The sequence below is a fragment of the Acomys minous genome (assembly GCF_964271855.1).
Source record: "Acomys minous genome assembly, chromosome: 1".
In the NCBI taxonomy this organism is placed as follows: domain Eukaryota; kingdom Metazoa; phylum Chordata; class Mammalia; order Rodentia; family Muridae; genus Acomys; species Acomys minous.
Genome location: NC_140483.1, coordinates 41,115,759 through 41,129,214, shown reverse-complemented (window position 1 = coordinate 41,129,214; position 13,456 = coordinate 41,115,759). Strand labels below are relative to the sequence as shown.

At 42.1% G+C, this 13,456-nt stretch overlaps 2 protein-coding genes across 10 annotated transcripts in view; one reads left to right on the top strand and one right to left on the bottom strand.

Moving 5' to 3' along the window:
- Window positions 1–12,301, bottom strand: part of SWT1 (SWT1 RNA endoribonuclease homolog) — a 56,438-nt gene extending 44,137 nt beyond the window's left edge. For 4 of the 6 annotated variants that reach the window (XM_084782143.1, XM_084782145.1, XM_084782147.1 and 1 more), the window contains exons 1-5: window positions 12,165–12,301; window positions 6,773–6,871; window positions 5,000–5,086; window positions 2,908–2,991; window positions 359–417 (exon numbers count right to left, since the gene is read on the bottom strand). In XM_084782143.1, the coding sequence (XP_084638269.1) occupies window positions 359–417; window positions 2,908–2,991; window positions 5,000–5,086; window positions 6,773–6,826 (284 nt within the window). In that variant the 5' untranslated portion in view covers window positions 6,827–6,871; window positions 12,165–12,301. Of the gene's footprint in view, window positions 1–358; window positions 418–2,907; window positions 2,992–4,999; window positions 5,087–6,772; window positions 6,872–11,701; window positions 11,806–12,164 lie in introns of those variants that run through there. The other 2 variants (XM_084782144.1, XM_084782148.1) reach the window with 2 other exon arrangements.
- A 174-nt stretch (window positions 12,302–12,475) lies between these two features.
- TRMT1L (tRNA methyltransferase 1L) overlaps window positions 12,476–13,456 on the top strand; it is a 33,276-nt gene continuing 32,295 nt past the window's right edge. For 3 of the 4 annotated variants that reach the window (XM_084782205.1, XM_084782204.1, XM_084782203.1), the window contains exon 1: window positions 12,476–12,973. In XM_084782205.1, coding sequence (XP_084638331.1) covers window positions 12,748–12,973 — 226 coding nt within the window. In that variant the 5' untranslated portion in view covers window positions 12,476–12,747. The remainder of the gene's footprint in view (window positions 12,974–13,456) is intronic. The other variant, XM_084782206.1, reaches the window with a different exon arrangement.

Here is a 13,456-nt window from a genome sequence, read left to right as displayed (position 1 = left end):
ACACATACATGCCCCCAACATAAAATGAATAAATATAAAAGTAATTAAAATTTAAATAAACAAATATTTAGTCCTGATTTTTATCATGGTGGCTCAAGATAAGGAAAGAGAATCTTGAGTTCAAGATTTAACCTAGGCTACACGGAACGATCCAGGCCAGCCTGATCTATGTACATAGCAACACTCTGTCCCTAAATCCCAAGGGTGGGGATACAGCCCAACAATAGAGTGCTTGCCTAGCATACAAAAGATACTGGGGTTCAATCCCCAATACTGAAAATAAACTTTTTAGTCTCACTAATTCTGAGCTAAAACTGTGTAAAGATATTAAAAAAAAAAAGAGAGAGAGAGAATTTACCTTTTCAGACCTTGCTTTCTGTTTGTATTATAATATACAATGTCTGTATCATCAGGTTTCTGAAATTAAAAAATATTTAGAAAATATAAATTGTGTATGTTGCTACAGTTAGCAGGAAGAAGAATGGAGACATCTGTGCTCGTGAGTAGGCGACCATAATAATGTACTTAACCTTTCTAATCATCTTGGAGCAGACATTATCATCTTTATTACAGACAAAGCACCCAAAGTTTACAGAGTTTGGTATTTTCTTTCTTTCTTTCTCTCATTCATTCATTCGTGTATTGGTTTTTCGAGACAAGGTTTCTCTGTATAGCCTTGGCTGTCTTGGGCTCGCTTTGTAGACCAGGATAGCCTCAAACTCACAGATCTGCCTGCCTCTACCTTCCTGAGTTCTGGGCTTACAGATGAGAGCCACCATGCCTGGCTGAGTTTGGCATCTTTCTGATCATCACAGTGGAAGTTAGTAGCACTGTCATGATCTGAAACACATCTGTCTGACTCAATTCTACCATCCCATCAGAGGATCCAGGCACAAAAAGATAAAGACATAAAGAATATACAAATAGCCTAATTATAAGGATATAACTAAATATCAAAGTAAAATAACAGTATGTTCTAAAAGTTTAAAACATCCACCATTAAAAGACAGAAGATAGTCATAGGAAAAGATTAGTAGAACATTTGGGAAAGATTGAAAGCAGTAAGTAATATGAATTCAGCAGAAAAAAAAAAAACTCAATCAGCCAAGCTAGAGGGAGAGGGAGTCCGTCAAGAAGCAATGGAGAGGGGAAAGGGCAGTGAGGAGGGGATAAGTTTTATAGTTAAGATTAGACCAAATTTAAGTTGGCAGGGGACAAATAAGAACATTGAGCCTGGCAGTGTGTACATGCAGCATGTGCAAGACCTTGGGTCTGATTCCCAGCACTAACAATGATATAAAAAACAATAAACTGAAACAAATTTAATCAGTCATATGCCACATATTTTTCATCAGTAACAGACCACACATTTTACAGTTACTCCATGATGAAACTGGAAGAGAATGCATAGCTGCAAAAAGGCACGAGAAAAGGAAACCTCAGAAAAATACAAACAACTCTCAAGAAAATGCTCAGTGAAGGATACAGCAGCAGCTTTTGCAGACCTCAACAATCTACATAAAAGCTTTAAAAAACACAGCCCACAATACCAAAATGTTTCCATTAATAAAAAATGTTCATGCTGCATGCAATATTTTGTCTGCTAACTACAAACAAATTTCTAAAAGTGATAACCCTCAAGAAAAGTCTCAGGCAAGTCTCTGGAGGTGTGGCAGAAGAAAACACTGATATCACAGACGTTGGCAGGTGCCCTGTGCTACTTCTGACTCCTGTTCCCGCATGGGACTGGCTAGTATGTCTGTGTACGTCCATGAGTCTTAGAATTTTTGGTTTAGTTTAGGTTTTTGTTTTGTTTTTTTCTTTTTTGTTTTTATATTTTGTTTTGTTTTGAGACAAGGCTTCTCTGCCGTAGCCTTGGCTATTCTGGACTTGCTTTGTATACCAGGTTGGCCTCAAACTCACAGAGATTCGCCTGCCTTTGCCTCCCAAGTGCTCAGACTAAAGGCGTGCACCACCAAGGTGTCTTGGTTTTTAACAAAAACTTTTAAGGAAAAAAATTTAAGTTATATAGTAAAAATTCATAGAAAACCACAAAAATGTTACTTTGTACATTCAATAATGTGTGTTTTAAACTGCTATCATAGGGGCCGGGCGGTGGTGGCGCACACCTTTAATCCCAGCACTCAGGAGGCAGAGGCAGGAGGATCACTGTGAGTTCGAGGCCAGTCTGGTCTACAAAGCAAGTCTAGGACAGCCAAGGCTACACAGAGAAACCCTGTCTTGGAAAAACAACAACAACAATTTAATCTTTTGTAACATATTTTTTACTGTTTCCTTCCCTCTCCTTCCCTCCTTCTTTCTTTCCTTCTTTTCTTTGGAACTGGCAATCTCACTCTATACCCCAGGCTGAACTATAGCTGTGTAGCCAGGCTAACCTCAAATTTGCACCAAGTGTGACCTAGCACTGTAGAGGTGAAGACAAGTGAATCCTGGGAGCTCACTGGCCAACCAATGAGCTCTCGGTTTACTGAGAGACTGCTTCAGACAGTAAGACGAGAATGACTGAGCAATGTACGCAGTGTTGACTTCCTGCCTTCACACACATATGCACACACCCACATGAACAAAAAAGTAAAACCCTGATAAATAACTTTTGGAAAGTTAAAAAATAAAACAAAAACACTGGTTTTCTATTGGTTTTCACTAAGTAAACACAATAGAAAAAAATTACAGAAAAATACAAAGAGAAATTTTCTACCATAAAACTTTACTATGTCCAAGTGTACTGAGTGCCTCAAATCAACTACCTAAAGAGTAAAGCAGAAGGACTGATTCACCCAAGAGTTCAAAGCCAGCTTCAGCAATACAGTGAAAGTCAATCTCTTGAAAAAAAAAAATTGAAACCATGAGAAAAATAATATTCAGTTATGGTATCTAAACACTAACCAGTTTTCTCTTCTTGGTTGGAGCAGGTTTAACACAGTGCACTGAACTAGAGGAGCCTGCTGAGATCTCTTCCTCCTTCTTGTCCTAAGAATGCCATTCAGGAGAAAAATTAACAGAAAAGCACAAAATAAAGCCGGACTTCATCACTATCAAAAACTGATATTCTCATTCAAAGCTGAGCTCTGAGAACACTGAGAGGCAGTAGATTCAACCAGAAGGAGGACTCAAGGAGAAGTTAGACGCCTCGGGTGAGCTGTGTACAGTCAGTGTGGACAGCACTGCCACAGCGGGGTTCAGTCCATTAGACACAACTTACGTCCCATTTTCAGTGGATCTTGAACTCAAAAGGCTGAAAAAGACAACGTTGTATGAACTATCTTCTATTTTACCAAAGATATAGCAGATCATGAGCTAAGTCTTTAAAAAAACAAAAACAAAAAACAAAACCCCTAAATTCTTGCCTCCATAAAGGTTAAGATCTAATACAGAAACATAACTATATGTTAGCATGTTAGATGACACCTCAGATGAAATAGAAAAGGTGGACAAGGAAGGTGAAGAGCTATTGGTAGGGAGATCAGCAATTTTTGAATGTGTTCATTAAAAAGCTCCACTGATAAGCTGACAGGTGAATGGAGACCTAAACGAGAAAGCAAGGGCCAGGAGCATAGCTCAGGCAGTAGACTGCTTGTCTAGCAGCACACACACCAACATAGTGGTCCACACTTGTAATCCAAACACTGCAGAAAGTAATGATAAAGTAAGTCAGGAGAGTAGATGGCCTTCCCAGTCCCAGAGGGGTTTTTAACATGGAAAACCTCCAAAAAGTACAGAGAAAGGAGTGACATAACCTGACTTATATTGTAACAGGACCACATAGGCCACATAGGTGTTATGAAAAAACCATGAGGAAGCCAAGGCAGTGACAAGGAGAGGAATTTAGGAACCAGTGAAATAACTAAGGAAAAGAAATTCTTTGCTTAGATCAAAGTAACAGCAAGAAAGGAATTAATGAGACTCTGAATATGTTAAAAAGAGAAAACTGACAGAAACTGATTACACACTAGCTGCAGATGCAGGCTAACTACCAAGTTTTCCTAAGCCAAAAGAATGGAACTGTAATTTACTATATTAGGAAAGCTGAACTTGGGTACTTGAAAGGTTATAGCTTAACAAAATGAGTAAGAAAGCTGCTTCCAGTACTGGTACACCCCTTTAATCCCAGTACTTGGGAGGCAGAGGGTTCAAAATCAGCCTGGTCTACACACAGAGTTCCAGGAGAGTCAGGCTATATGTAAAAACACTCTGTCTTGGGGGATGGGGGTGGGAGGAGGAAATAAAGGAAGGAAAGAAAGAAAAAAGGAAAGAGAGAAAATGACTAAGAGCTGTGTGTAGTGACACACACTCATAACCCCAGCTCTTAGGACAACTAAAATAGGAGAAAGGGTCTAAGGTGTTGGGGGTAGGGGGGCCTAGACTGTGCTACACTAACAATGCCTTAAAGATCCTGCTTCAAGGAAAAAAAATATGGAGGAACCAGCAAGGAACTTGCCTTGCCAGGTCAAAGGAAGAGAGCATGCTCAGTCCTAATGCAACTTAGCGGGCTGAGGCAGGTGGGGGCTCCCCTTTTCTGAGGAACAGGGAAGGGGGATGGGGGAAGGGAGGGAGGTGGGACCAAGAGAGGAGGGAAGGGGCTACAATTGGAATATAAAGTGAATAATAATTAATTTTAAAAAAAGAAATCTGAGAAACAGTCATCAAAGATAGAGGAAAACTAATAAAGCAAAGTATCTCAGAAGTCAAGTCTGGAAAGTGTTTCAAGCAAAAGGCATAATCAACTACAGCAAACACGGCTGGGACGTCAAGGCTCTCCTGGTTAGCTGATGGAGCCTTGCAGAGAGCACACTCAGGAGGAATGGCAGGGAAACTACTCCAAGCCTCAAGTTCTCATCTGTGACTTGGACAATAAAAGTAACTACCTCACAGGTCTGCAATAAATTTTTATATCTCACTGTAAAATTAAGGTGCTTTTTAAAAATTACATAGTTTTTAAAAATAAGGTATCATTAAGTCAGCAAATTAAAATTCTTACTTCATCAAAAGTTAGTGAAGAGGTGGTCTGTTTTTTCTGAGACTTTTCTTCTTTCCCACAAGATTCTTTAGTAGACATCTTGAGAAACTAAAATAAACATTCAAAACATTTTTTACCACAATAAAAAGTATATCACAAGCCACTCCTCCCTTAGTTATACAGGACGAAAATTTTACAAAATGATTTTCATTTCCTTGCCACATCCAGCGCAGCAAAAGCTAAAACTTGGAGGTTCTGGAAAAGAGCAGTGAACTGGGCCTCACAGGGACCCTGGTTCCTGTCACTGAGGAAAGGCAACAGCTCTGTTTCACTGGGAGGGTCAGGCTTATCTAGAGCTTTATGACACTAAGGGTCAGATCTTCTGTAAGACAACACTTCCCCCAAAAAACACACCTAAGGGCGTTTTTTCTTCTGGCTATCAGACGGCCCTACAGTTTCCAAAGACAGTGAGCTCTAAGGGGAGGGAGGCTTATCTGAATCACAAGCTCTGCCCTTGATGGAAGCTTTATTTCTTTTTAAAATAATTTATTTATCTTATTTACATGGTGTTTTGCCTCTATGTGTGTCTGTGAGAGGGTGTCAGATCCTCTGGAACTGGAGTTAGACAGTTGTGAGCTGCCATGTGGGTGCTGGGAATTGAACTCAGGACCTCTGGAAGAGCAGCCAGTGCTCTTAACTGCTGAGCCATCTCTCCAGCCCTTGATGGGAGCTTTAAAGGCACTCTACATAGCAAAAATTTCTAGTCACTCTCAAGACATGATTCTCTCACTGTTTCTCAGTGTTTACTTACACTCTCTTGCATGAAGATCTGCCCATTCGGCTTCACCAGTCAACTTTCAGAAAGGTCCTCAGGACAATGCCTTGAACCCCTGCCTTCTCCCTTAAGCATCAGATCAGCATTTTTTGCCGCCTAAAAGACTGCTTATTTTGCCCTACCCACACCTGAAATCAGAATAACCATAATTCTTCATTTCTCAACATACTGTCTCTCTCTATGTGACGCTTCTAACAAGCTGTATACATTTTCCTAAGCCCCAGTTTCATCTTATGTAGATTAGAGACAACATATACTAGAACAATTTTTAAGGAGCTGAAGAGTACAGTAGATATGAAAACTACTTTTAGGCTGATGAGATGGCTTAAGTGGATAAAAGTGTTTCCTGTACAAGCCTGATGACCTGAGTTTCATCTACTAAACCCATGGTTGGAGGGTCCTCTCATTTCTACACACTGTGACACGCATGCTCCCACACTTATGCACTCACAATAAGTAATAAAAATTTTTAAATACTTTGAACAAGGCTGTATATGGTAGGATCTAAAGAAATACCTATATGGTTAGCTTTCTACCAGACCTAGAGTTCCTTGAAAATTGTGCTGCATTAAAAATTTGGAAAGTAGCGACAGGCTGAAGAGATAGAACAAGCCTAGAATCCCAGCACTTCGGAAGCTACAGCAAGGGGATGGCTACAAGTCCTAGACCAGACAGCTACATACTAAGTTCTTCAGAGTAAGACTATATAAAAGAACAAAGCAAAAACTAGAGAAATATTCAGGAATGACTGGGTGAACGGATGCATGAATTCATCCTCCTCGCTGTATCAACCTTTTTATTCTGAGCTATTTCCAACTCTTTCCTAAATCACAGGTTCTCTGTCCATTTCCTTTACTTTTCCAGCCCTGCTTTAGACCAAGTCAATACCATTAGCAGATGACCAACAAAACACACCCCCCCAAAAAACACAGGAAATTGTAAGACAAGCATAGTCATACCTTATGGTCATAAACAGTCTCAAGCTTGTGGGCACTGGCAGTACAGAGCAGCATCCTGTGCTGGGATATGGTGGCCAAAGACTGGAAGCATCACCAGATCTGTCAGGGCAGGACAACATGAAAGTCAAGTCCAAAGAACAGGTAATAGCTGGCAGCAACAATATTAATATAGGAAAGGCTATAAACCAAGTAATTCCAATTGTTCCTGTTTATTTGTGATCTAAATAGTTGAAGTATAAAATATGATCTCCCAGCGTTTGGGAGGCAGTGACAGGCTACACAGTGAGACCCTGTCTCAAGGAAACCAAACCAAATAAAATAAGTAAGATTTAATGAACTTGAAGAAAAATGCTGAAGGAGGGGGGGAGTTTAAACATCAACATATGAACAATCAACAAACTTCTAAGAACAATCTTTTAAGTATCAAAAATAATTGCCTTCAAAGGGAGTTTATGGTAACAGCTGAATTCATGCTAAACCTTTTGGTTTATTATAGTAGTTTGTTATTCTCTTGTTTAAAGGATTTCATTCCAGTAGAGTGGAAGGCAGAAAAAGAGAAGAAAAAGAAAAAACCTTCTAGCTGGCTTAGTGGCCCATGCCTAGCTGTAGTCTCAGCTACTTAAAGGCTAAGAGAAGAAAGACTGAGTCTAGGAGTTCTAAGTCAACCTGGATCGTTTCTTCTTCTAAGACATTGATTACAGGGTATGAGACTGCCGGTGACATTTATGTTGATCCATGTTCGCCTGATGTTGTTGTTTTGGTCACACCAACACTATCTGAAACTTCTCTGCCAATGAGCTACTTTGAATAGTCTGTCTTGGGACTTCTATTGCTGTAACAAAGTCCATGACCAAAAACAAGCTGGGAAGGAAGAGGCTTGTACTTCCATATCACACAGTCTATCACTCAAGGAAGGCAGGGCAGGACCCTGGAGACAAGAGCTGATGCAGAAGTTAAGAAGCTACTTACTAATTTGCTCAGTTGGCTTCCTCACACACTCCAGGACTTCCTGAGCAAGAATGACACCACTCACAATGGGTTTGGCCTTTCCACATCAACCAATAATTAAGAAAGTGCCCTAGCCAGGAGTGGTAGTACACGCATTTAATGCAAGAACTCCAAAGGAATAGGCAGGCAGCTCTTAAGAGTTCCAGGCCAACCGAGGCTACATGATAAGACCCTGTCTCAAAAGGAATGGCCCAAGACTTGACTACAGGCCAATCGTATGTATGTAGGCATTTTCTCAATTAAGATTTCCTCTTCCCAGATGTCTCTAGACTATCAACTTGACATAAAACTAACAAGCACAGCATTCATGTGTGCTACGACATATTCATATGAGCATAAAGTTCACATTCCTTTTATGCAAACTAACAAACTAACTAAGAAGGACTTCTTGTGCGAGCAGTTCTCTATATTCTAGCTTTTTAAACTATGGGTTATCTCCCTATATTAGCAACATTAAAAGGATTCTGATCACAGAAAGAATAAAACATTGAAAGTCATGTGTAATGAATCCTAGGTGTTTCTGGCCATCCTCACCAGTACTCTATCTGTGACTTCACTGCAGCCTTGCACTTTGCATTTCACATCTTCTTCATACCCATCCTGGCTCATATTCATGACTACTGTATGTCATGAACTGCAGTGTTTTTACTGGATATGCAAATTTTCACTCTTATAAAATATTAATAATGGCTTGATTACAGAAAACAGAATTTTAGTGTCTTCCTACAGCATTCAGTTACTTTATCTTTGGACTGTACTGTTTTAGAATATTTGTGTGCAAATTGCTGTCTGAGTTGATGACTTTAGTTTCCTATTTTTACAAAGTTAAATGAATTTTGGTTTGAGATTAGGAAAAACTTTACAATTTTTTAAATGATCCTAGATATACTTCTGCTGCTATGCATGACATATTATGTGAAAAAATGTTCCTAGCACTGATGATTAGATAAATCAAACTATCAATCAATCAAATCTGAGAAGTTGAAGATGTTCTTGCAGTATAAAAATATAATATATTCATATAAAATATGCCTATTTCATTGGCATGCAAAATTACTTTTACCTTTAATAAATGGTAAAAAATATATATACATATGTGTGTATGTGTGTGTGTGTGTATATATATATATATATATATATATATATATATATATATGGATTATTTTAAAATAAATTCAAGATTTTTTTTTCTTCCAAGAGAGGGTTTCCTCTGTGTAGCCTTAGCTGTCCTGGACCTCAAACACACAGTGATCCACCTGCCTCTGCCTCCCAAGTGCTGGAATTAAAGGCATGCGCCACCAGGCCATTCAAGATTATTTTCAGCAAATATTTAAGTGTGTGTGTGTGTGTGTGTGTGTGTGTGTGTGTGTGTGTGTGTATGTGTGTGTCCATCCATCCTTTATCCCTGGGTCCAATAAAAACTTCTCAAGCAAAAAGGGATCAAAGGTAGAAAATTCTAAGAAGCCCAGCTATAGCTGGTTCCCCAAAAGCACTGCATCTTAGGACTCTAATAGTTATATGGTATCTTCCACAGTGAACAGGGACAACCTATAAAATTAATAGGACATCACTGCATAGTGTGCATTAGCTAGGATTTCTATCGCTGTAAAAAAGGTCATGAGCAAAAGTAACTTGGCGAGGAAAGGGCTATTTCACTAACACTTCCACATCATAATCCATCACTGAGGAAGGTCAGGTCAAGAAGCCAAGCAGGATAGAGATCTGGAGGCAAGAACTGATGCAGAGGCTATGGAGGAATATTGCTTACTGGCTTGTTCCCCATGGCTTCCTGAGCCTGTTTTCTTATAGACCACAGGACCACCTGGCCAGGGTGGCACCACTCAAAATGGGCAGGGCCCTCCCACATTGATCACTAATTAAGAAAATGCCCTATCAGCTTGCCTACAGCCCAGGCTTGTGGAGCCATTTTCTCAAGATTCTTTCTTCCCAGGTATGTCTAGGTGTCAATCTGACAAAACAACCAACCAGCATAGATGGCATGTAGTTACCTCATAGAAGTCATGTGGCTTCTGTCTTTTTGTCTTATATTACTCATTCTAGGGAAAGCCAGATACACCAAGTCCTAAATGACACTCAAGCAGCCCACAGAAAGTCATACCCAGCAACCAAAGCCAAGTTTCAAGCACATGACTTTGAAGCTGACTCCTGTCAAGTTTTTACATGACAGTGGGCCTAGTAGATATCATACTGTATACTCATTAAAGACCCAAAGCCAGGGTCTGGAGAGATGGCTCAGAGGTTAAGAGCACTTGCTGTTCTTCCAAAGGTCCTGAGTTCAATTCCCAGCAACCACATGGTGGCTCACAGCCACCTATATCGAGTCTGGTTCTGGTGTCCTCTTCTGGCCTGCAGTTGTTACCTGCAGGAGAACACTGTATATGTTAAAAAAAAAAAAAAAGCCAGATCTACCAAGGAAGTTAAATTTTAATTCCTGATCCACAAAAACTGTGGGAGTTAATGTTTACTGTTGCTTTAAGATATGAAGGAATTGGGCTGGTGAGACGGCTCAGAGGTTAAAAGCACTGACTGTTCTTCCAGAGGTCCTGACTTCAATTCCCTCTAACATGATCTGATGCCCTTTTTCTGGCCTGCAGGTGTACATGCAGGCAGAACATTGTATACAAAATAATAAATAAATCTTTTTTAAAAATATGAGATAACAACATAACAGTGGTGGTGCATGGCTTTAATCTCAGCACTCTGGAAGGCAGATAAGACACAGTGCTTGTTTGTTATCCATACCCAAAGTCTGGGTTTCACCCTCAACACCACAAAGGCTGACAAGAGTGACAAGAGTGGAGGTGTAAGGGGTGAGATGGGTGCTCCAGAAATTAAAAATAATACCATTTCTTTCTTATATAATAAACTTATTTTTATTTTATGTGCATTGGTGTTTTCTCTGAATTCATGTCTGTGTGAGGGCAATGGATCTCCTGGAACTAAAGTTACAGATGGTTGTGAACTGCTATGTGGGTGCTGGGAATGAAACTGGGTCCTCTGGAAGAGTAGCCAGTGATCTAACCACTGAGCAACCTCTCCAGTCCTAGTTACCATTTCTATAAAGTGTAATCGGTGCTATTATCTCACTTTAAATAGACTGCTAAATAGTCAACTCTGCATATAGGTATACTAGTAGTAAAAAAAAAAAAGTGATGGCTTAAAAGGGCTTTAGTTGTATTGGGGTATCAGCTCTCTAACCTACAAGAATGTACTCAACAGCTAAGCAAACACTTCCCACAGAGACCAACACAATGAAGCCCTTAGGACCTTTAGAACTTGCAAAAGATTAGTGGAGACAATGTATTTATATTAAACTGGGGAAGGGGAAAAAAAGCCTTCAAACACTCCAACTAGGAAGGGCAAGGAGAAAGCAAACTTCCAGACAGCATTTCAAAGTGCCAATAATCATGCACTGTCTCTTATGGTTTCCCAAAAGAGGAGGAAAAGGACCCGTGAGCAAGGACTTGGCTTTATTAACTGGAAGTGTGAGGTTTGTACCTGAGAACTTCCTTTAACGTTCAAGACAGTCCCAAGCGGGGCAAACAAAAAGAAAATTCAAACTGTCTTGGTTTTCTTTCTTCGTCTGCTTCAGAGCGCTTATTAAAAATAAGGAGAAAACGGGCTGGAGAGATGGCTCAGAGGTTAAGAGCACTGACTGCTCTTCCAAAGGTCCTGAGTTCAATTCCCAGTTACCACATGGTGGCTCACAACCATCTGTAATGAGATCTGGTGTCCTCTTCTGGACTGCAGGCGTTACATGCAGACAACACTGTATACATGATAAATAAATAAATCTTTAAAAAAAAAATAAATAAATAAGGAGAAAAGCTTCGGTGCCAAACAAGTCCAGGATAAAAAATATAAAACCTGAGGCGCAGAGGATTCCCTAGTCATATATACCTTGGAGAATCTGAAAAGCACCAAAGCGTCCGGAAGGGCAGACCTTTGTCAGTAAAAGCCTAAAAACAGATCAAAACAGCAAAAACAATCTCCTGCAGCCACGGCGCTGGTAACGTTCGGACTGAAGCAAAATATGAAGTGAAGAGTGTCCGGGTCACACGTGTGAGTGAAGTTGGGAGAAGGCTCAGAGCCAGGACCCCTACTTCACAGGGACTGACAGGAAAGCGCTGCGGCAACTCGTAAACTGCCCCGGCCCACCCCCTCAGAAGCCGCCATCCCCGCCTCAGGTCCAGCTAGAGCAACCTGGCTCCCGGCCACACCCTCCACACAGAGTCCACAGAGTCCTCCGGCCCAGACCTCAGCTCGCGCCTCCCGAGCCCGACCGGCGTCGAGGTTCCTGAGGCCAGGAGTGAAAGTCTGTCACCCACCGAAAACACCACGCACCCCGAATACCTTAACTTACCAGCGGCGGCGGCAGCGGTGGCGGCGGCGGCGCCAACAGCGGCGACTCCCCAGTCCGGGCGGAAGCCACAAGCGCCTTCCCAGAGCTCACTGCACTCTGGGAAATGTAGTCTGTGCTTGGACCCAGCCAGGCGCCGAACCCTCCAGGAAGTTCTAGAGTTCGCGGAGATCCGTATGTACTTCCTCCAAGGACCGGAAATGAGCTCCGCCTAGGAGGCGCGATACCTCCTGGGTGTTGTAGTCTTAGTTCTGTTTGGTGGCGGCCAGCGCTGCGGAGACGTACCGAGGAATCGGAACTCTTTCTCCTCATTGGACACTGTCCGCCGCACGCTTCTGCGCAGTCTGTGGTGGCGGCGTAACGCCTCGGGGAAGGGGAAGCGGGCGAAGGCTCGAACTGTTTCCTCTGGCTTTCAGTTTTTCTGCTGACAGGGTTGGGTCACAGGCGCTTCGCCGTTTGCCTGTGGCGCGCGTACAGCCTTCCCATTTGCTTCCCCGCGCTTGGATCCAGCCCTGTGGGCATTAACGTCAATTATCCCACTCCGCCGCGAGTCCTCTCCGCGTCCCCTGGCACGGAGGCCGTAACTATGGAGAATATGGCGGAGGAGGAGCTGCTACCCCAGGAGGAGGAGGAGGCCCAGGTCAGGGTCCCGACCCCAGCCCCGGATTCGGCTCCGGTCCCAGCTCCGGCCGCAGATTCGGCTCTGGACTCGGCTCGGACGCCGGACTCGGCTCCAGCCCCAGCCCTTGCCCCGGCCCCGGCTCCGGCCCTGTCCCCGTCCCTAGCCTCTGTCCCCGAGGAGGCTGAAAGCAGTAAGTGCAGACGGCCTGATGTTTCTGCTGCAGAGAAGCGAGAAACCGTGCCTTGCTGGGGAGTAGGGGAGGCCCTTCTCCGGGGTGGTTTTTAATGTGGAAAGGCAAACTTAGGGAAATGGGGGGGGGGGGGGGGGGGAGGAACCAGAGAGGTAGGTAAGAAAGGAGTACAGAATGGAAAGGGATACTGCGATAAACCTCAAGGACATCATCGTGAAGGATATATGAAGGCCAGGGGTGATGCAGATGAAAAATAAACAACGAGATTAGTAGTAGCTGTGTCGGTTAGTGTCTTTAGTAGTAAACCATCTCAGCCCTGTCTACAATAGTTAACAACAACTGAACTGTGTTACAGGAAACGCAGACAGCCTCTAAGATGCTGTCAAGATTTAGAAACTATAAAGTAATTTTTCAGTCAGGGCTAACACACATAGGTGAACTTACTAAATCTTCTGTAGTGTATTTTACATCCGATTAGAACGT